This window comes from Trichomonas vaginalis, chromosome I, assembly GCF_026262505.1.
Source record: "Trichomonas vaginalis G3 chromosome I, whole genome shotgun sequence".
In the NCBI taxonomy this organism is placed as follows: domain Eukaryota; phylum Parabasalia; order Trichomonadida; family Trichomonadidae; genus Trichomonas; species Trichomonas vaginalis.
This window is the reverse complement of record NC_067203.1, coordinates 18,043,715-18,066,126: the sequence shown is the minus strand read 5'-3', so window position 1 is coordinate 18,066,126 and position 22,412 is coordinate 18,043,715. Positions and strand designations below refer to the sequence as shown.

General features: G+C 33.9%; 12 protein-coding genes and 3 pseudogenes across 15 annotated transcripts, besides 1 other annotated feature; 10 read left to right on the top strand and 5 right to left on the bottom strand.

Moving 5' to 3' along the window:
• Positions 1-18,929: part of a mobile genetic element that runs on past the window's edge.
• On the bottom strand, positions 61-837 carry TVAGG3_1005580 (uncharacterized protein; the record flags this gene model as incomplete). The annotated part of the gene is made up of 1 exon (XM_051254411.1): positions 61-837. One exon carries the CDS (start codon positions 835-837, stop codon positions 61-63), a length of 777 nt encoding a protein of 258 aa, XP_051079985.1.
• On the top strand, positions 1,026-1,833 carry TVAGG3_1005570 (uncharacterized protein; the record flags this gene model as incomplete). Its single annotated transcript, XM_051254410.1, has 1 exon — positions 1,026-1,833. A coding segment is annotated over one exon (808 nt), but the record flags the coding sequence as incomplete, so codon positions are not given.
• TVAGG3_1005560 (keratin-associated protein family) lies at positions 1,938-2,810 on the top strand (the record flags this gene model as incomplete). The annotated part of the gene is made up of 1 exon (XM_051254409.1): positions 1,938-2,810. A coding segment is annotated over one exon (873 nt), but the record flags the coding sequence as incomplete, so codon positions are not given.
• TVAGG3_1005550 (ATP binding) lies at positions 3,510-3,920 on the top strand (the record flags this gene model as incomplete). The annotated part of the gene is made up of 1 exon (XM_051254408.1): positions 3,510-3,920. One exon carries the CDS (start codon positions 3,510-3,512, stop codon positions 3,918-3,920), a length of 411 nt encoding a protein of 136 aa, XP_051079982.1.
• On the top strand, positions 4,225-5,025 carry TVAGG3_1005540 (integrase core domain containing protein family; the record flags this gene model as incomplete). The annotated part of the gene is made up of 1 exon (XM_051254407.1): positions 4,225-5,025. The coding sequence occupies one exon, from the start codon at positions 4,225-4,227 to the stop codon at positions 5,023-5,025; it is 801 nt and encodes a 266-aa protein (XP_051079981.1).
• TVAGG3_1005530 (uncharacterized protein) lies at positions 5,199-5,864 on the top strand (the record flags this gene model as incomplete). Its single annotated transcript, XM_051254406.1, has 1 exon — positions 5,199-5,864. The coding sequence occupies one exon, from the start codon at positions 5,199-5,201 to the stop codon at positions 5,862-5,864; it is 666 nt and encodes a 221-aa protein (XP_051079980.1).
• On the top strand, positions 6,443-7,000 carry TVAGG3_1005520 (organellar and viral DNA polymerase type B; the record flags this gene model as incomplete). Its single annotated transcript, XM_051254405.1, has 1 exon — positions 6,443-7,000. The coding sequence occupies one exon, from the start codon at positions 6,443-6,445 to the stop codon at positions 6,998-7,000; it is 558 nt and encodes a 185-aa protein (XP_051079979.1).
• TVAGG3_1005510 (uncharacterized protein) lies at positions 7,716-8,090 on the bottom strand (the record flags this gene model as incomplete). Its single annotated transcript, XM_051254404.1, has 1 exon — positions 7,716-8,090. The coding sequence occupies one exon, from the start codon at positions 8,088-8,090 to the stop codon at positions 7,716-7,718; it is 375 nt and encodes a 124-aa protein (XP_051079978.1).
• On the top strand, positions 8,199-9,059 carry TVAGG3_1005500 (KilA, N-terminal/APSES-type HTH, DNA-binding family; the record flags this gene model as incomplete). Its single annotated transcript, XM_051254403.1, has 1 exon — positions 8,199-9,059. One exon carries the CDS (start codon positions 8,199-8,201, stop codon positions 9,057-9,059), a length of 861 nt encoding a protein of 286 aa, XP_051079977.1.
• TVAGG3_1005490 (uncharacterized protein) lies at positions 9,350-9,535 on the bottom strand (the record flags this gene model as incomplete). The annotated part of the gene is made up of 1 exon (XM_051254402.1): positions 9,350-9,535. The coding sequence occupies one exon, from the start codon at positions 9,533-9,535 to the stop codon at positions 9,350-9,352; it is 186 nt and encodes a 61-aa protein (XP_051079976.1).
• On the top strand, positions 11,105-14,218 carry TVAGG3_1005480 (annotated as a pseudogene). The gene has a single exon. A coding segment is annotated over exon 1 (3,114 nt).
• Positions 17,523-17,863, top strand: TVAGG3_1005470 (annotated as a pseudogene). Its single transcript has one exon. A coding segment is annotated over exon 1 (341 nt).
• Positions 18,930-19,461: 532 nt separating the features above from the next.
• On the top strand, positions 19,462-20,309 carry TVAGG3_1005450 (annotated as a pseudogene). Its single transcript has one exon. A coding segment is annotated over exon 1 (848 nt).
• A 4-nt stretch (positions 20,310-20,313) lies between these two features.
• Positions 20,314-20,556, bottom strand: TVAGG3_1005440 (serine threonine-protein phosphatase family; the record flags this gene model as incomplete). The annotated part of the gene is made up of 1 exon (XM_051254401.1): positions 20,314-20,556. The coding sequence occupies one exon, from the start codon at positions 20,554-20,556 to the stop codon at positions 20,314-20,316; it is 243 nt and encodes an 80-aa protein (XP_051079975.1).
• Positions 20,557-20,573: 17 nt separating this feature from the next.
• TVAGG3_1005430 (uncharacterized protein) lies at positions 20,574-20,936 on the bottom strand (the record flags this gene model as incomplete). The annotated part of the gene is made up of 1 exon (XM_051254400.1): positions 20,574-20,936. The coding sequence occupies one exon, from the start codon at positions 20,934-20,936 to the stop codon at positions 20,574-20,576; it is 363 nt and encodes a 120-aa protein (XP_051079974.1).
• Between the last annotated feature and the right edge of the window lie 1,476 nt (positions 20,937-22,412).

Here is a 22,412-nt window from a genome sequence, read left to right as displayed (position 1 = left end):
CATTTGTTTCATCAAACAGCAACAACCAAAGTTCATGACCTAATACATAACATTCATACTTTATATTTTTAGCTCTGAGTTCTCTTGTAAGCTGTTGCATTTAATATTTTCTAAAAAGTCAACTTCAACAGTCATTCGCACTGGTGCCTTCAGTTCTACAGGCTCTCCTTGAAAGTCAACAAGTCTGAATTGCATGTCTTTCAAATTATGAGGACTAATGCGAACCCATTTACCTAAATGAGTTGCTATGACAGGAACGTTTGGAATGAACATTGAATTGACTGCATAACAGAAGGATTTATATTCTACTGAACCTTTACTATTAACTCCTGAAATACCTGTGACATTAGCTATTTTTGACTCAACGTACAAACAATTACCATAACATACGTATGGAACAGATTTCATCTCAATCGTTTTGTCAACACTTTTCAAAGGAAATGTCATATGGTATGCTCCCAGAAGAAGTTGTACTCTATGACTCATTCTTGGTATCTTAAACTCCTTCGCATAACTGAACTTCAAAACTCCTGCAATAAGTTTAACATTCATTAAGTTTTCTTCGTTATCCTTGTTTATTGTAGTATTTATGAGAGCATTTAACACTCCGGCTAATGTTTCCATCTTATATTCTACATTATTGTGAAATCTTATTTCGTGCTTCTTTCCATCTATTTCAATCTCCATGAAATCTGTTTCATCTGTTATAACGAATGAAGCGATAGTATTGAAGTCAACCATTCTGAATGCAAGTGGCTCATTCTGTAGACCTAAGTTTGTTTGTAGCTTTACTGTCCCGTATTCGTTTGGGTCTGTACTTTGCAAATAGAACAACATTTTATTCTCATTAAAATATGAGTATAGCTGCATATGCGTATGAAGCTGACAGAGCTAAACGTTTATATTTTGGTCAATACTCTCTCACACTTACTGACAAATATATTGTTATCAGTGATGGAAATACCGAGAAATACATAACATGGAAGGACTATGAAAAGTTTGACCCTATTTTAACTCCATGTACAATGCCATTCATTGTAAATGGTGAAGTTGTCATGAAGAACGACACAACAGTATATAAGTCTGTATATGAAGCATTAGAATATATGTTGAATTATAATCCCGAAAGATTTGACCCAAGCACTACACCATGTGCAATGCCTTTTATTAAGGACGGTGAAATCGTAAGAGTTCCGGATTCAACGGTTTATACTGCTGTTCAAAACAGTTTACAAAACATTTTAGCGAATATCTTTAATTCAGAAACTACAGAAATAAAATTACCATATATAACAGATGCTAAAGAAATTAAATCAAAAACGACAACATTATTTACGTCACTTAATGATTTAATGACTTATATCATTAATATTCCTGCACCAACTACAGCATTTGATCCAAACTCGACGGTTTGCAGTGTACCTTTCATAAAGTCGCAAACGGACTCTTTGAGTCCTGAAGGTCTTTCAGACCGAAGCGACCAGGGCGAAGCCCATGACAGTTCATTAATTACTTTAAGGGATTCAACAGTTAATGAATCATTAAAGGCGTCATTAATGAAAATCATTGATTTTAACTCATTCACGAATACATATAATTCATTCATTAATGTTTCATATGCTTCTAAAGAAGGTGAGCCAAAAACTATCGATAAAGCGGTGTATGAAATAAAAGCATCAACGACGAAATTGAATTCGTTAACTTTTGACGGTGATAGTTTCGTTAATGACATAACATCGGGGAAAACAATTTTAACGAAAGAATATTTAAAATCTCATGTTAGTGAGTTCGTTGAAATTGAAAAAGAAGGTGGAATTAAGTTCGATCCACTGAATTTCATTTTCAGCTTAGCGAATGCGGGTGTTAGTTTCGCTGAATGGACAACTATACAGAGTGAAATAAATGCAATATGGACGTTTTTGGGGTCAAAAGCGGGAATGGGTGAGCTTGTAAATGCTGCAAGAACATTAGGTGAAACAGGAAATTTTGTAGATGGTTTTAAAAGACTTGTTTCAAATGTTTTAACAAACACAAAGAAATTATTTAGATATACCATACATAACGGACGGATTTTCGAACAGGTAGCAACAAACCCTCCGGTTATGGCTGCGTTGATGATGGTTAGAGATATAAAACCACGTAACGACGGGAACGAAGAACATGAACAACAGAGCCCAACGGGCTCAGAGCCACATAGTGGCGAGGATACTGGTCGGGTTATTCGAGACATTAAAAACGTGTATCCTGAAGTTATTGATTTATTTAGAGGAGTTAATGATTCAATTTCAAAACATTCTATAACCCTCGATGAAGAGAATAAATTAACAGATTATATATTCGTCATTATTGCAGAACTAATGAAGAGAATAAATGAAAAAGGAATTGGTGATATCATTAATGTCAGCGATGTAATGATGAAAAGAAATTTTGACTCATTATTTACAAAACCGAAAACAGAATATAGTCTTTATGACGTAATTACCGAATTAATGAAAAAGATTAATGATAATAAGAGTTCTGGCGGAAGAGTTGAATTAGAAGTGAATGATGTTAATGAGAAATTAGCCGAAAAAGCAGATAAAAACCACGTTCATTATATAACTTCAGACGAACAGATTATAACGGACTACCATGGATATTTAACACGAAGTGATGAAGCGAAGACAAAAAATGTTAATGAAAGAAGATATAAATACATTCGTGCTAAAGGTTATGACATAAGCTGTACTGTACAGTATGATGTAGCTAAAGCACCAGAAGCATTTGGTTATACCGGTGAAATTTATGCCTCTACTTTCAATGTTAACGGTGTATTAGTTGAACCAAGATTTATGTTAAGAGTTAAGGCAAAAATAACGTTTGAAGATGCTATTAAAAGTAAAGCTGACAAAGTTGAACTCGAAGCAATGAACAAAGTTTTGAAATCTCATAAACACAACATCTCCGATATAAATGAACTTCAAGCTACATTAGACAGTAAAGCTGACAAGAACCATACACATAAATCCTTCACTACTGTTAGAGCAGACGACATAATATTGAACTATACCCTTGGTTCAAGTGCACCATTAGAAAATCCAAGTACAAGCGTAAAAGATACACTAAACTCCTTAAATAACAAATGTATGAACATTGAAGGTCATGTCAGAAACTTTGAAACACATGAACTACCAGCAATGTTAGATAAGAAAGCAGATAAAACTTATGTGGATGCAGAACTAACAAAGAAATTTTCGAAACCAGATACAATGACATTTACAACAGAAATTATAAATGGTGAACCAGCAACTCCATTTGAATTTGTTAGAGGTCTTCAACCAGATACTTTTGAATTTTTCTTGGATAATTCTATTGAACTAACATTACATTATAAAAGTGGAACAAATGCAACATTTCATCCGGGAGATACATTCCAAATGGTATTTAATGACATAAGTTCTTTAGAATATGTTTATAGAGTTATGAGCATATATGATTTAATATATCCTATAGGAGCTGTTTATACGTCTATGAATCCAATAAATCCAAACACTTTATTTGGTGGTAGATGGTATGAAATAGTTGACAGTTTTCCATTCTACACTAATACGCAGTCAATGAAGATGGGAGGTTCAAAGAAAATAGGTATTGAAAACCTTCCTTCACATATGCATAGGTTCAGTGGAAGAACATCTGTGGAAGGAAACCATTCACATTCAATAACAAAAAGAGGTTATACAAATCTTGCAGCGGGTTCGGATAGACAGGGAATGCATAGATATGATATCACAACTGACCCAGTAGATTCAAGCACAGGTATTTTCTGTGGAACTGCAGGAAATCATACACATGTTGTAGCTGGTATTACAGACCCAGCAGGTAATGGAAAAGATTATATGCCTCCTTATATAACAATACACGCTTGGATACGAGTTGGTTAAAATCTTTAACTTTACATAAATGAGCTTGAAAGAAGTATTCGAACAACATCCATGGAGGTCATTTAAGAAATTCAATGAAGCTGCAAAGAGTTGGGGATTTACTAACAGAGCTGAAGTGAAAAGGTTCTTTGACAAAAATGTTGTACATCAAACAAAAATAAACCCTTACGACTACTTTTTACCAATTTACTCCAACACTCCTGACGCATACCAATTTGACACTCTCATTCAAAGCAGAAAAGGAGGACATAAACCATTCCTCATCTTCATAAATGTTAACACTCGTAAAGCATATGCATATCCAATGAAAAATAAAGGAACTCGTGAAGTGTTAAGAGTTTTACAAAAGTTTGTAGCAGAACATAACCCAAGTACTTTAACATCAGACCAAGACAGTGCATACCTCAGCAATGAAATCACAGAATTTCTCATTAAGCATAACATAACTCACTACACTACTGAAGACCATAACCATAACATACTCGGCATCATAAACCGCTTCATAAGGACTCTCAGAGATTTAAATCAAGAGCGAGACTTTACCGAAGAAACAATGAAACATTTTCTCGAAGTATATAATTCCTCAACACATTCTACAACAGGACATACACCAAATTCAATGACACAACAACAAGAAGAAAAGTATATACAAAAGAAACGAAGCCAAACACAAAATATCAGAAATTCAACACAATTTACCCTCATTCCTGGTACAAAAGTTCGTGTAGTTCTTGACGACAAACCGTTGACAAAGAAACGTTTAAGGTTAAGTAGAAATTATTATATCGTAGACTCTACACAAGGTAATGGATATCTTATAAAAGCTGCTGACGACTCCATAGCATTTTACCCTCGACATAAGTTAGTCGAAAGTAGTAATGGCAAACTTGCTGAAACCATTGACGAAGCAAAGCGAGGAGTGGTTATTGAAATACTTGGCTACAACATAAACGATGACACTTATAAAGTAAGATATGAAGGAGGTGTTGAAGATGTTATACCATCTAAGAACTTGAGAGAGTCAAAGCCAACTCATCTGGGACCATTAGAGCGGGAGTATTGGAAAGACAAAAACATGCCAGAAAGAATAAGAAAATTCTTCTAAACTTTTTCATTAGATGTAAATCAGACAAAAATATATTATAGGTGAAGAGGTGAGATTTCACCTGTTTTCTCACCTGTTTTTTCACCTCTTGAATTTTCGTGAATTTTCACAAAAGACCAAAAATAAAGTTAGTTTTATTTTTTTATTTTTTTATTTTGTATGTAAGAACAGAAATGTCAGTCGAAGCAAAAACATTCACGAACAAATCTAATGGTGAAACATTCACAAAAGGCACTTATAACGGTATTGAAGTCTTACGTAGAGACAAGGATGGTTACATTAATGCAACAAAGATGGCAAGAGAAGCAGGAAAGTTAAACCATTTAAACAGATTTCTCAATAGTGCTAAAATGCAGGAAATTCTTGAGTTTTGGTTGAAAGAATACGGTCGAGCCAAAAGTGGCTCAACCTCAAAACAAGCATTTTATGAGCTTACTAAGGGCGTTATGAATGAATTCAAAGGTATTTACATACATCCTGACCTCGTTCATTTTGTTGCTGAATGGTGCTCTGTAAAGTATGCATTTTATGTCAAAGATATTATGGACTCCATAGACAAGAAAGTTCATGAGAAGTTAGATGAAGAAGAACTCGAAGATACAGTGGAGAATGCTAAACCTTTGTTCGAAGAAGAAGTTGGAAAAATGTGTGAAAAACAATTAGAACATGAACGTGAGATATATTATGGTTATAGAGATTCTCCATACGAACTAGACCAATGGGAACAAGAAGATTTAAAGAGAGAATTTAGAGAATATGAACTCGCTAAGATAGCATTTGAAGCTGCAGAAAAGAAGTTAAAAGTTTGGGGTCGTTTTGTACAAAAATATTGTGAGTAAATGAACCATTTATTTTTATTGAATTCAGTAAAAATAATGTTTAGGTGAAGAGGTGAGATCTCACCTGTTTTTTCACCTCTTTTTTCACCTCTTGAATTTTCATGAATTTTCCCGAAATAAAAAATAAAGTTAGTTTTATTTTTATTTATTTTTTATTTTGTATAAAAGATATGATTTCAACAATCGGCACAACAACAATTCAAGCCGCGAACGGCGGGACTCTGTCCACAACAACAGCACCAAACTCGTTAGTCATGAATCCAACATCTATGTTAGTAGAAATGAAAAACTTCATTCCTTCTTCATATACTTTTGAAACAGAAATACAAAAAATTAAGCAGGAACTTTTAACAAGTAATTTAGACTGTAGTGCGAAAGATGAAACAAATGAACAGTATCTTTATGAAATGCAGGACATTATTGACCATTTGCCTAAACTACCTGAAATCCAACAACAAAAACTAACTATTCCTGAATTCGACGAAATTGAAGTCAAAACAACTGACTCAGTAGAAATAAAGAAGTTCATACGTAAAGTAAATTATGAATTCCTTGGTTTTCATTGCAACCATAAAGTTATGGACAAAGATTGCGACATGGTTTATAAGAATGTTTCTGACATATATAAATCTGAGGAGTTTAAGACTTACGATAACTTTGTTTCATTAGTTGCTGAATGTGTTTGGGAAATAAGAGATAAAGATAGAAGAGGCAAAGTATGGAACGAACAACTAAGACCCGCTATGTTTGAGATGAAGAGAGCAATTGACGCCTTAGTTGTTTTAGCAGGTCAAATTTCAATGTATAACGCAAAAATGAACCCGCAATGTTCAAAATGTAAGGCAGCAATTAGGAAATATAACTACTCAGTCAAAGAGATAGAAAGAATGAGAAACGACTATGCAGATTTAAAGAAAGAAGTAGAAAAGCCAGCAGAAGATAAAATGGACATGTTAGCATTTCTGAACAAAAACTATCCAACAGCAGAAGATTTCCTTCTATCTGACGTCAAGAAGAAGTATAAAGAAACCTTCGGTATTGTTAAAACTTTTGATATCCTCAGCGAAGAAATAGAAGCTACAAAACTGTTTAGGATTTCAAATATACATCGTACAATTCATGTAAAACGCTTGTGAAAAAAAGAGGTGAAAAATTAGGTGAAAAAAGAGGTGAAATCTCACCTCTTCACCTAAATTATATTTTTGGTCATTTACACTCATTTACGAAGAAGTCATGACAAAGCATTTACGAAGAAGTCATGACAAAGCATTTACGATGAAATCTTGACAAGGCATTTACGAAGAAGTTATGACAAGTCATGAGGGTGAAATCTTGACAAGGCATTTACGAAGAAGTTATGACAAGGCATTTACGAAGAAGTTATGACAAAGCATTTACGAAGAAGTTATGACAAAGTCAAGACCCTTTGGGTCTCGCCGCTTAGCGGCTGAGGTGAAAAATTAGGTGAAAAAACAGGTGAGATCTCACCTCTTCACCTAAATTATATTTTTGGTCAAAGCTTCCACGAGAGAAAAGATTCCTCATTCGCTAAGGATTCCAAAAATGAAAAAATCGTTGATTTCGGCTGAGAAAAAACAGCAAACCCTTCTTCCACGGGAACAAAGAAATAAAGAAGAAATAAAGTAAATTTTTTATTTATTCCCGTGGAAGATAGAGCACTTTTATGACACTTTTTATTCACGACAAACAAGACAAACAAAGAAAATAAGAAAATACGGCGCTGTCGCGGTTCGAACCACAGACTCTGACCCCTCCATAACACCACCTTAGACCACTGTGCTACGTAGCCTGTCGACATAAGATTTTATAAATTGCATATTTGACGTAAATTTATTTCCATCTAGCTTCCCACCGCATAAGATATTCATACGTGTTTGTAAGACATTCATTAAACTTCTTTTCTATTGCATCTAATCTTGCGTTATTTTTTTCAATAGCTTGTCTGTATTCTTCATCATCTCCAGCAGTGTTTGGGTCTTCACGTTTAAAATATTCATTGTTAACCAATTTTTTATCTACAAATTTTATTAGTGTTTGATTCACTTCGTTATGATAACGGTCATATTCTTTCAATACGTAAGTGAAGACAAAATGCGTCGTACCTTCAATCTTAAAGCTTAAAGAACTTTCAACACAGTTTTGAGGGTCTGTCAGTGCGTCAATGAGATAGTATTCGAAGTCAGTCAATAATCTTTTTAAAGTCATTTCATACAGGATAAAATTTAATGTTGTGAAGAAATAGTGTTTATCTCAAAAAAAATAAAGTTAGTTTTTATTTTTATTTATTTTTTTATTTTGTATGTAAGGACAGATATGTCAACAACAGAGAACACAACAACTGCTATCGTTCATGAAGTCATAAATGAAGAATATGAGTACATACAGTATAACAAACAGTTACGTCTCATTCGTTCTGTCAAAGACGACATGTACCAAATGCAAAGTATTTTGACGGCTTGTTTTGCTCCAGATACTAAACTTCCTAAAGACTGGTTTAGGAACCAAAGCACACAAGAACTTTTGAGCGAAGCACAGCGAGACGTACTTTTTTCTGAAAACAGTGAAGAACAGCGAGTAGGTAAAAAACCCCAGTCGCCAAAACTCTATGAAAATCGTGAAAATTTGCCAAACGGTTTGAGAGGATATTATGTTCATAGACTTCTCGTAAATGTTGTAGCAATGTGGGCTTCACCTCGTTATGCTTGGTATGTTTGTAAACTTCTTGACGAAATTCATAGACAAGAACGTGGAGAGATGGAAAAGAAACTTCAAGCAAAAGATGAAGTCATTGAATCCAAAGACAAAAGCATACAGAAAAGAATACCACGTTCAGTACCAAAAGGAAAGGAAAAGAGTTATAAGTATATGATATATACTGAAGAGTTGGAGAAAGAAGAAGATAAAGATATGGTTATGTTGCATTTAGTCAGAAGAAACAACAAAAGCTTTTATGACCTTGCTAAGATTTACAAATCTGACAGAAACTGGTTCTATCGTGAAAACTTACCGATTTCAATGACACCGAATGAGCAAATAAAGGAAATTGTCAAAAATACTCTTCCTCAAACACACTATGACATCAAAGGTTGCACAATACTTACATTCAAAGAAGACTTAACATTACTGAAGGAAAAAATAACAGAATATTTCGATAACTTCAAAGAGGAAGAATAAAAAAATCTAAGCTAATTTTATTTTTTTTATAAAATTTTATCTCATATGAAAGAACATGAATTTAGAATATTCGGAACTCATGACAGAAGAAGAGAACGAACAACATGTAAAAGATTATGCAAAATTTCTGAAGACATACAAAGCATTTAAACAATATCTAAATGCTTCTAAAGATTATGCAAAATTTCTGAAGGTATATAAAGCTTATGAAAAAGCGTATGAAAAGTTTATACACTGGGGAATTGTTGTAAAATATCGATATGAAGACTAACCAAAAAATATATTTTTGCTTAAATGACGTCAGGGTCAATTTCTTCAACCATTTCACTTCCTTCGTCAATGTCAATAGAAGCTTCTTCAACCTTTGGTAAGAACTTTTGTATAACATCTTTGTTCGTTATTGTTTTCAGAGATGAAGAATAATATTTCACATTTGTTTCACCCTTCTTATATTCTTTCTGTTCGGAAAGATTCATAGCAATACTGAAGAAGTCAATGTTGGAGTTCTTTATAATAGTATAATGAGTATCTTTGACATTCACGAAGAAACCCTTTTGTTTCAAAACTACTGCTAACTCTTGTGAAGTATAACGTTTGCGGTCAATGACAATAGCTAATGGTCTGACATACTGACCAAACTTAGATTCTTTCACAAACTTCTTGTTAAAGATAACATTGACGTTTGAAGCATTATTGAACTCATTCTTGATGACAGTAGCGAGAGCATTGTATGAAAAGAACTTGCAATCTTGCATGTGTTTCATTAAAATAAAAATATTAAATTATTTTGAAAAATAACTTAAAAAAATCTAATCTAATTTTTTTCAAAAAATATTTTTTATCCGATAGAAAAGATGACAGAAAATTAACTTTTTACATAGCGCCAGACCCTTCTTGCCCACATCTTTTTAAGCCACAATAATAGTCATAGAACTAAATAGAGAAAGCGAAATTCTACAAATAGAAGAAAGCGAAATTCTACAAACAGAAGAAACATATAGAGACCTAGATAACGAAACTGGATATGCACTATTCTGGTTAGATTGTCCTTATGAAATGTATGAAAAAAGGCTTTATATGAAGAATATAGAAAATATTGTCATGAAAACAATATAAGACCAAGCTCTAGAGAAAAATTCTATGCTGGTATAAACATCTTTTCGAAGTTCGGAATGGCAATATAGAAAGAAATAATTTTTCTAAGTTTATTTTTTCAAAAAATATTTTTTTTATTTCCTACTAAAGATGTATCGGAAGTTGTCTAAGTTAGAACACTCGGAAATAAAACAACTTCTTACAGAAGCTAATATAGATGTTGCAAAGCATTACACAACAAACAAAAAGGCACTCGCTGACATCCTCAATGACTATAATGGTGAAATAACTTATGATAGAATTCATGAGTTCATAAAGCCGCAACGCGGCGAGGACGAAGTCCATGCAAGAGCATTTCCTTTAAATGACGTTGCTATTGACTTATATCATAGACATTCAATACCTCATGAAGTAAGAAGAGAAATGTTTGACATAACAAATGCAAACGTTGGTCATACTCGTAAAAGCTCTTTCACATGACGTTCGTCAAGAGATGTTTGACATAACAAATGCAAACGTTGGTGAAACAAGAAGAGCTGTACCACATGAAGTAAGAAGAGAAATGTTTGACATAACAAATGCAACGTTGGTGAAACACGAAAGAGAGATGACACACTGAAACAACAGAGAAGAGAGATGTTTAAAAGTGCTATAGAACAAGTTCGCAAAGCTAATAATGTCATTCGTTCCATTGACGACAAACCAAAAGAAGGTGAGAGATGGTTAAAGAAAGATGAAGAAAATAGGAAGAGGAATGTGAAGTCAGGCAATAGACTCATTGACTTTAACATCGAAGCTTTAGATGAACCAAACAGAGACTACTTACACAAACATTTCGGTAAGGTTTTCATGAGACTCTTTAGAGAAAATTAAAATAAACTCCCAACAGAGATGGATGGTATGTTATAAACTTGGTGGAAAGTATGAATGTTCTACGTTAAACCTCAATAATATTGGAACATTACTACATCAGCTCTTGAAGGAGAACTTTATATCAGAGATAGAAGCAAATGCTGCAGGTATTGTTGAAATGCACTATGACTTCTTCTTGACAAACATAAAGAATCTTACGAAATAAAGATGTATGATTTAACAGAATATGAAGGCTTAACGATGTCAGATGTAAAGAAAGGCAAACCAAAAAAGAGACCATATAGAGATGAAAGCACACTGACAAATGACCAGAAAGCCATTTTGGAAGCTCTTAAGCAAACAGGAAACCCAGCACTTATAGAAAGCTTTTGGAAAGATAATGGTGAAAAGAAGTTTTATAAGAAGAGAAGCGGTCAGTTCTGGAAGTATCTTTGCACATTACCTATAAATCTTGAACGCTACCAAATCTTCAATGAACTGAACAAAAGAACTGCAACACTTATGACAGAAGATAACTGCTTCGTTTATGCTTGCATTCAGGCTGGAGTAAATGAAGAAACTATTGACCACATGAGAGAAGTCATTCGTGTTAGAGACTTTCCTCAAAGTAAAGTACAAGAAATTTCTGACGCAACAGGTATAGCATTTAATGTTACCATTGGTTACTTCAATGACTCAAGACATAATGAAATAAAGAGATACATACCAAAAGAATGTGAAACTGTTCGAACTATTGACTTACTTCTTGTTGAAGACCACTACATGCTAAATGAAAGACTTCCAATGACAACATATTTCATTCGAAACTATATAGAAATCTTGAAGGAGTGTGGTGGAATGAACATTGAAAACAGATGAAATATATACAAGAGAGAAGATAAATATGTAGTTCGCATGATAGAACTACACCGCTATGGGATGTTATGAAAACATTGTGGGAGTGCAAATATTTCGAACCTATTTCTTATGGAGAACTTTTCACATATACGACTGACTTATATAAACAGAACCTTGCACCATTTAAAGATTTGACATATGCTCCAAAGTATTGTGTACAACTGAAGAAGAAAGCAGAGTCAAAAGAAGTAAATAAAGCTAAATGTAAGTTCATACCTGAGCACGTTTTCTTTGCTGACTTTGAGTGTAGTACGGATGGCTTTCATAAAGCTTTTAACATCTGTTATGACAGTGAAGATGGTTCAGTTAGTGAAAGTATTTGGGGTCAAAACTGTGCAACAGAATTTTTGGAAAGACTTCCTGACAAGAGTTTAATATATTTCCATAACCTCAGTTATGACATAAACTTCATCTTAAGACACATGACAGAAGTGAAAGGAACTCCCATCATTAAAGGTTCACGAACAATGCAAATAACTGGTTTATATAAAGGAAGGGCAATTATTATAAAAGACTCTTACAGTGTTATAAATAAGAAGCTTAAACTATTTCCTGCTATGTTTAACTTACAAACAGGACCGAAAGAAGTATTTCCATATAACTACTACAGCAGTGTTTTGTTAGCAAATGACAACAGAACTGGTGTCATTTCTGAAGCATGTAAGTTTATCCATGATGCAGATACATTTATGAAGAACATAGATTCCATCAAAGGTTGCAGAATAGATGAAAACCACTTCGACTTAGAAAAATATAGCACGTTTTACTGCAAACAAGATGTAAGAATTTTAAGAGAAGGTTTTGTAAAGTTCCGCAATGACTTATTGAAAGAGTTTGATTTAAACGTTTATGACTACGTTAGTATTTGTTCTATTGCTAACAAATTGTTTGAGAACAGAGTATACTTCCCGAATGGAAATCTTTATGACCTCTCAAATAAACCAAGAGAATTTATTTCGAGATGCATTCAAGGTGGAAGATGTATGTTGTCAGATAACATGAAACAAAAGAGCAAAAAGAAACTCATTGCTGACTTCGACACTGTTTCATTATATCCTTCAGCTATAGCAAGACTTTATACTTTAGAAGGTATTCCAAAAGTATTGAAGGAAGAAATGTTAAGCACAGAGTATCTCATGAGACATTTATTCGATGACGACCAAAAGGAACCCATTGGTGAAAAGTTTATGTCTGGCTTCTTTGTTCTCATTAAGATAACAGAGATTGGTATACCCAGACACTTTCATTTAATAGTTTGCGACCCTGAACTAAATCCAGAACTTAACGTTCCAAGAAGTTCAAACACTTGCTGTCTCATGTATGTTGACCATATAACATTACAAGACCTCATAAAATATCAAGGTGTCAAATGTGAAGTGTTGCAAGGATACTATTACGATGGAAACAGAGATATGAGAATAAGAGATGAAGTAAAGAAGTTGTTTGAGTTAAGGTTAAAGTATAAGAAAGAAGAAAACCCCTTACAAGAAATTATAAAACTCATTCTGAACAGCATTTATGGCAAAACTATTCTATCTCCTATTGAGTCAAAAATAACCATAGTAGATGACAAAGATGCTATAAGATATGCTATAAGAAATTACAACCATATAGTGAAGTTCGAAGGTTTGGATGGTTCAGATAAAACTATTTTCAAGCTAACGAAAAGCATTTGCAGACACTTTAACTTCTGTCCACTTGGTGTTAATATTCTGTCTATGTCAAAACGTATTATGAATGAAGTATTCTGTACTGCAGAGGACATGGGACTTCAAATCTTTTACCAGGATACCGACAGTATGCACTTATATAATGAAGACATCCCAAAGCTTGCAGCAGAGTTTAAGAAGAGATATGGTCGCGAACTTATAGGAAAGAACCTTGGTCAATTTCATAGCGACTTTGCAGAAATAACACCTGGAAAACAAAGTTTAGCTTATAAAAGTATTTTCTGTGGAAAGAAGACCTACATAGACTTACTCACTAACGATTTAAATGAAGTTGCATTTCACTGCAGAATGAAAGGCGTGAAGCAAGATGTTATTGCTTTAACCGCTAATGAAATGTTTCCTGAAGCTATACAATGCTATTACAATGAAGATAAGAACATTCACATACCTGTTGGAACATATGACAAAGACTCTGAGTTCAGTTTAATGAAACTTTACAAAGCACTTCATGATGGTCAAGAGATTGCATTCGACTTATGTAAGTCATGTCAACCTTGCTTTGCTGAAAAGTTCAACTTTTCAATAACGACTAAAACAAGCTTTATTCGTAAGTTGAAGTTCTGAGGTCATTTATTTTTGTCAGCAATGAGGTCATTCGTGATAAAAATAAAGCTAGCGTAGATTTTACAATACTGCGATGGTAGAGTTTAAGAGTTGTGCTTCAATGTAGAGACAGTCCTTCCCATCTGGAGGCAAGAACACTGGACATTTATGGTCATGAGTGGAGTACATGTCTATCCAAAACTCACGATTGAAGCCAGTTAATTTATAGTATTTAGGGTTAGGAAGTGGTGAAGTTCTTGTATGACCAATGAACTCATTTTCAACGCCTTTGGCTATATTAGAGTAAAGTATTGCTTGCTTTCTATCCCAAATGCCAGGTGTTACAATCTTTGAAAATTCATTTTTCCTCGGAAGCATTGCATCATAATTGAAAACATTCTTAAAATCATCACTTGGTTCGGAGATTTGAAATCTTATACGTAATGGATTTTCTTTCTTTTTAGCGACTTCATTGAATGGTGAGAATACAATGAATTGACAGTCATGAGTTTCCATTTCATTTTCATTAAATTCATAATGAAAGTCTATAAGTTGTGGCTGACTACCTTCTTCTTTCAGTTGTGCAAGAAACTCACGTAAAGGCTGTAAAGTTTGTACTTCAATGTTGAACTTTTTCTCGAACATCTCATTAAATGAAATCATACATTGTTGCAATGTTGTATCGTCTTTAAAGTATTTGTATATGTGAATGTTTTGGGCGCTTAAAGACTGTTCGTCATTTTCTATCTCGACTTGAAGTATAAAGTCAACCTTTCTGAAAGCACGTGTTATATACATAGATGTTATGCCAATGTACTTCTCTTCATTTATGTTCACAATCCAGTCTGTTGGAAACTTAAACGTTACTCTGTTCCCCTTTATTTTGACGTCAGGGTTTTCACTACTGAACGCAACAGTTAAAGGTATTTGTCTATACATTTAATTCGGATAAAAATAAACCATTTACTCTTTCTTTGCTTCAGCTTCTTTAGCTTTTGCTTCTTCTCTAGCTTTTTTCGCCAGCAAACGTGGGTTCTTCTGTCTTCCAGCAGCTAATGCAGCTAGTTGTTTTTCACTAAGTTTTCTCTTTGGTCTCTCTGGCTTTTGTTCTTGTTTTTGTTCCTTCAGTTCGGATAAAATTTGCTCGCGAATTTCTTTCTTCAATGCTTCAACATCTATGACCTTGGGTCTTGTCCGTAGGGCTTGTCTGAGTCATTTGACTGCAGATAAAAAACTAAATTAAAACTTTAACCGATGTAAAATGAGCTTGTCAAAATCAGAGCGAGAGTCTATTATATTAAATGACGCAAGAGGAATACAACATCCTTTCTATTACGTAAGTCAGAGTAAAGATGGTAAAATATACGTAAGAAAAAGAAAGGTTCCATTAGCGAATGCAGAGAGCGACAACATTAAGGTGCATGGCAAGGGTGAAGTCCACGAAGCCCATATAAAACCTTCTGTTCAAACTGAAAAGTCAATAGAACAGAAGAAAAGAAGCCAGATGTACTTTCAATAACGAACCAAGAGCTTATTGCAAAGTTCGTGAATTTCATTGAAAAACAAACCGAGTCAAAGAACCCTGACCCGCCAGTGAAAGAAGTTGAGACAAAAGAGAATGTACAGTTCATTGAAAATGTCAAGAAACAACTTCCACCACGAATACCAAGAAGAAGAGTGAGAATAATGAAGTAAATAGATATTTTTATCTGAAGTAAATACATGCAGAACGAACAGCTAAACGAATTTACTCCAGCAGAGCATATTCATCAGATTCGCTCATATTTCGATATCATAGACAATGCAGTTCAAATTGGTGACACTAATAGAAAATATTCTGACGCAAAGATTCCATCACAACCTGGAACTGCTAAAGATAACACATGGGTAACATTCAATCTCTCACCTCCTGGTGAAAATATGTTGGACCTTTACAATACATTCATTACGTATAAAATGGAAGGTCAATTTATTGCAGATAAAGAAATTGGTTCAGGTTCCAATAAAAAAAACACCAGGATTTTGGATTGGTTTCGATGACGCTTTCTATGCAGTTGCTGGATATCAAATCCTTGCAAATGGTCGTATCGTATATTCTCAAGACAACGCAAGAGAAGAAGCATATATAACTTCAAACTCACAAACTACCGAACAAATAAAGAAAGTAGATGTTTTCTCAAAGACTCGACATGAAGATGTATGGAGTCATTCGGGAACATGCAGAACAGGACAAATTGTTAGTGGTCCAATTACAGCAGGAAAATCATTTGATTTTAAGCTTCGTTTAAGAATTCCTGTTAGAAGATTCCTTCCATTAGAAGCTATTCGATTTATTCCAGCTTTTGCAGGAAACATTCAGCTTAAAGTAAAGTTCAGTAGCGACGCCTTACAATGCACATCTATATCTGTAAATGATATCATTGCTTTCAATCCAACTCTTAAAGTTGCATTTGCTTCAGATTCAAATCCACCGACAAATAAATTTGTTCCATGGAATGAACCATTCACTATGATAACGAAGGCAATAGAAGCTAGTGGAACAGTTACTATTACAACTGTAACCCAGCAACTATTTCGAACAAAGATGGATTTTAATGAATGTTTCATTCATCCAAAGTCATTCTCTTTAGACCCTAACATTTATACAGAACTTGTAGAACATTATACAAACGAGGCTTTATGTTTTCCTGTTAAAGTTATGGATTGGATTCCTATGGACGGTTCATTCTCAAAGAATACAGATAGTTCAAGTGCAACATTTACAGCAGCTTATACGCCTATTAATGTTAAAAGTATTTGGGCACTATTTAGAAAGAAAGACAACTATTATGTTAATTTTGAGAACCCTAAGTTTAAATATCTTCAGCTTTCCATGGGAGCTTATGGAAATATGCCTGCAGAACCTGAAAAATCATATGGACCTGTATTTTATGAAATGGTTGCGAACGCTTGCAATACAAACAATGATATGATAGGATTTAATGAAGATGTTATGAGGTCATTGGTGGATGATGGTAGTGTGGAACATAAATGGGATAGCTATGACAACACACATTTCTTATGTGGTTTTCCAACAGAAGTGGACTTTTGCTTCCAGCAAGGTCAAACATCTACTGCTCCAATAACATACAAATTGTCTGTTAAAGGACCTATTGAACTAGCAACTGAAAATGTACCAAAGCCACTTATTGGATTTATGAGGGATTGTTGCTTTGCAATACAAGTAAGACAGTCAGGCATACCAATAATAAGACTTGACGACTATAACTTAGCAACTGACGACAGTGAGGAATAAAGGATGAACGTTTATTTTTAAAGCTTATAAATGAGTTCTTCATCAAGCTCTCGTGAACCTTCACCATCTGTGAAACAAACTTTACCAAACGATTATGGAGCACCTATTGAATATTTCTTACGAGCTGCACAATGGCAAAGAGCAGTTTCACCAAGGTTAGGTGTTCCACCAGCTCCTGTTCAAAAATAGCATTTGGTCAAGTCCTTATATAAGATATGGTCTCCCACTAGGTTTGCTAGCTACAGCAGGAGCAGTTATGATGTTGAAAAGAAATAAAGCAAATGTTATAAATAATACTGAAGTAGCTGAAGTTAAACAAACTCCAACACCTTCGTCAAAACCAACGCCTTCACAAGCAAAACCTTCAATGACTCCTGAACCTATGGAAGTACAAACTCCTGTTCAAAAGTCAACTCCTAAACCGACTCCAACATTTAAACCAGAACCTACTCCTCAAATAAATCGTAAAACTCCTGCGTTTCCTTACTGAAAAAATAACGTTATTTTTATTTTATTTGAACATTTTTATTTGATTGAAATGACGACTAAAGTCACTGAAGCAATGAAACAAAAGTTTTTGGTAGAATACATTAAATCAGGAATTATTCCAGAAGGTTTTTACGTTCATACTATGAAGGATGGTAGAGTTCAGTTTAGAAAGATAAAGCAACCATTAGATAGAGAAGGAATTTTGAGAAAGATTAAACTTCATGAGGACAACATTGCTGAACTTAAGAAGAAGTTAGAAGAGTTGGAGAAAGGAAGAGAGTTATAAAGCAATGAATTCAAGGTAAAAAGAGGTAAAAAAGGTGAGATCTCACCACTTCACCTAAATTTATTTTTGTGCTATGTTTTCATACGTGAGCGGGTGGTGATATCATTAATTTTTAAGTTTATTTTTTATTTTATTTGGATGTAAATGACGAAAACTATTGAGATAACAAACTACAACGGTCATGAGTTCAAGAATTTGTTCTTCGTTCCTCGTGAAAATACATTCTATCAGATACGAGGGAGAAAGGGTAAAGTTAGTTTGAGCGTTTATGAAGGAATGAAGAATGGAAAGTTTATACAAGCATACGATACAAACGGTAAACGTGTTTCATTAGCTTTGTCAAAACTTACTAACATTCATTTTGACAGTGATTTTGACCTATATGAAGAAGAAAGTGAGTCAGAAGATTATGAGCTGTTATGTGAAGCACAGCAATGGGAGGAGTTGCAATACTTTTGTAAGTGAGAACGTTTATTTTTTACATTAGTGAAGTCGTTTGTGAAAACGTTAGTGAATTCGTTAGTGAAGTGGTTGGCGGCTTTGTAAATATTTAATGTTAAGTTAGTGTTGTCGTTTGTGTTGTAAAAATATATATGTTAATGATTTCGTAAAGTGTCAAAACCGCTAAGTTGTGTACGGAGGCGCGCAGTGCCACAGTACACGACTTAGGTATACTAACTTATGTGTATGATTTTTGTCGGCTTTATTTGAAACATCTATGTCAAGTCTTTGCAAATGGACACTATCTTCCATTAAACCTCTGGTATGACTTGAAACCGTTTGTGCCAACATATCTACAGTTTCTTTGTCAGCTTTATTTTCAACATCCTCTTTTGTTGCATATGTTGCATCTGCTCTGTCATGTTCTTCTTGAACTTTTTCAATGACATATTCTTTGTCAGCTTTGTTGTCAACATCTGCTTTCAAAAGAAGTTCATTTATAGGTTTCTCGTTTAAAGTTCCTTTTGTTGGATTTATACAGACAGTATTGTTCTTCTTGTCTTGAAACAGAAACTCATCTGTCATTGGGTTTAATGTCAGTTTTAAGTTTCCTTCTTTCAATGACTCAGATATCTTAGAATAGTTTGAAAAGTTTGTTGTGTTCTTATTTAGAGCTTGCATAATGAGTTGTCGGTTGTGTTGTATTTCTCTCATAGACGCTGTTTCATTTGACATTTTTATTATAGATAAAATATGCTTCCAATAGAAAAAAGAAAATTCTAGAGTTGCTACAACTAAACCATTAGATGAACTTTTTACTAATGTCGGTCAAAAGTTTGAGACAGATACCGTAAAGCATGAAGGCTATCGTTTTGACTACCCATTAAGATGGTTAAGAGACCCATCCGTCACAAAAGCTATTGGCTTTCGTAGAATGAAGTTCATTTCAGAAGCCATACATGGTTTCCCATTTACGGTCGGTTTGAAGTTCGATACTATAACAAAGAAAAACGTATGTATGAGAAATTTGAACAGGGAAAACTTTTACAAGTTAGTTTGCTTATAAATTTAGAAACAACTCTTCAAGCTTTTCAAGAAAAAATAAACGATATCTATATCGAATATGCAAACCAGTATAACATTGACGAAGGAGAATACCATCTCGATATTATTTATGACAGGAAAAATGCAACTGTTAAAATCAATAAAATAGAAGACCTTGGAGAAAACGTTTATATTTCTACAAAATATAACAACTTGGCATGGTATAGATTTATGAGGATGTTAAATCAGCCTGCAGAATATCCAGTATACCCGGACTATTATGAAGTCGAAAACCCTAATGGAACATATGAAAATATTTTCGACCAAGATGCTATTATTGTTCATGCTTCATTTTCTGGTGCGCAAAACTCTTTCTTATGCTTGGCAAATGACTTTTACGAAAAACCTACAAAGTTATACGAACCACCAAGTGGAAGTATTTCAGACTTTCAAGTATGGTTTACTACAGATGGAAGAAAAAGAATAATTCCATTATACCATGCGTTTTACTTAGAACTTAGTTTCATATACAACTACTTCGAACGATAAAAATATAATTTTTTAATACGGTTGAGGTGTTGGATTTGGTTGCCAACTAGACTGTGGTGCAGGTTCAGGCTGTTGTATAACAGGAGCTTGTTCTTCTGGTTCAGGGTCTTTAGGTATAATACCAACAAACTGACCTACTCTTTTACCAATATTTTTGACACCGTTCCAAATTCCTCTTCCGACAGATTTTATTCCATTCCATATACCTCTTCCAACTCTTCTGAAGAAGTTTCCAATACTACTGAAGAAACCCATTTACTACGTGTAAAAATCTAATGTCCGCCTAGTCTTTTGCGTTTCCTGTTGAGTTCCATAGCATTCTTTAACTGGAGCTCATACATTCTGTTTCTCCTCTGGTAGAAAACATATTCTGGGTCAACTCCTGTGTTCGCGTCATCTGCATAAAGTTGTTTATATCCCACTTCAGGGTTTGTATAAAACTCTTTCCATCTCATATTTGCATACCATGGTGGCAAACCTAACGCAGCGTCATTTGACATGGCAGTTTGCATTTGTACATCTGTTGGCACTTGACCATAGTTTGCCAATGCAGTTTGTATTCTAACTTCATTTGGAATATTCTCTGGGTTTGGTTGTCCAGGTTGCTGTGCATTCGCTAAGTTCTGTGCGTCCATTTAATATTAGATAAAAATATCTCTTACGAGTACATATACTGAACATTTGCAGGCATTGGTTCATCTTCATATTCTCTGTACTTTTCTGCCACGTCAAATAAATAAATGACACAATGGAAAAAACCTAAAACAAGTAGTCCTATTTCAAACCACATTTACTTACTAATAAAATTTCTTTATTGTGACACTTTCTCCGGTTTATAGGACCTCTCTCATATTCTATCTTGTCATATCTAAACTCATAGTCGTTTATATCTTCTAGCCATTTCATGACACTTTCCAAACCACTTTTATCGGATGTAAAGTAAAAACATGGACAGTTATGTAAAACGTCTAAAGTTTCTAAAGAGTCTCTCAAAGTCCAGTCTACTTGGTATTGAAAATCCCATGTGTTATAGAACGGCGGGTCCACTATAAAGAAAACATTTTCCTTGTCTTTATATTTTTCATACAACTCTGTCCAATGACATCTCACAAACTCTATACCCTCAATATATTTTTCTATGTCCTCTTTGAAAACATTTGTATAGTTAAGATATAAAACTTTTAACATAAGTGTTTCAATGTCATGAACTCTTATAGCACCACTATATAATAGTCTAGCAGATATACTATCCCAGTCTATATATTCTGCTTTTTTCAAAACCTCTCTCACAATATTTTTCTTATCTAATGGTATACGTTCCATCTTACCTATAGGTATCTTTTCTTTTAACTCTTTCAATATATTGTTTGTGTCTGGTATATGTTTGAGACGGTCCATATAGTTGTCGAAGTCATTGCATATAATCTTTGAGTCTGGGAATATTGTATGACATAAATGGGATATATAGAAACTTCCACCGAACAAATCTACAAATGTTAGACCATTCGGTAGTTTCTTAAGTTCTCTCAATATAATATCTTTACATCTACTCTTATTTCCAAAGAACGGTAACGGTGGTTTTGTAAAATTCATTTATATATAATAATAAAAATGTTTTTACCCGGAAAGTGACAGAAAAGTGACAAAACATGAAAACATATATAATTTGTGAAAAGCTCCTGGAAGACCCGTATATAAGAACTTCATTTATACTAAACATCTTCAGGGCTAGAGGGCGCAACGCGCCTGGAAGCCCTCCGAATAAAAACTTCATTTATACTAAACATCTTCAGGGCTAGAAGGGGCGCAGCCCCTGGAAGCCCCAATACCTTTTTTTTTTCAAACTAATATTATGATGCATAATATATATATTTATTGAGGCTAATGCCGGGATATCTTGCGTTTAAAAAAAATTCAAAGAATTGACAATTGGATAGCACAAATTTAATTCCCTGGACAAAGTATTATTGTTTATATATTCAAACCATTATCCTTAGTTTAGATATGTTGGCCAAAAATTTTCGTGTTATTTTTTGTGTTTAAGCATAAATTATGTATTTACTTATGAAAAATAAGCATTTTATTCATTATCATAAAGATATACCATAACA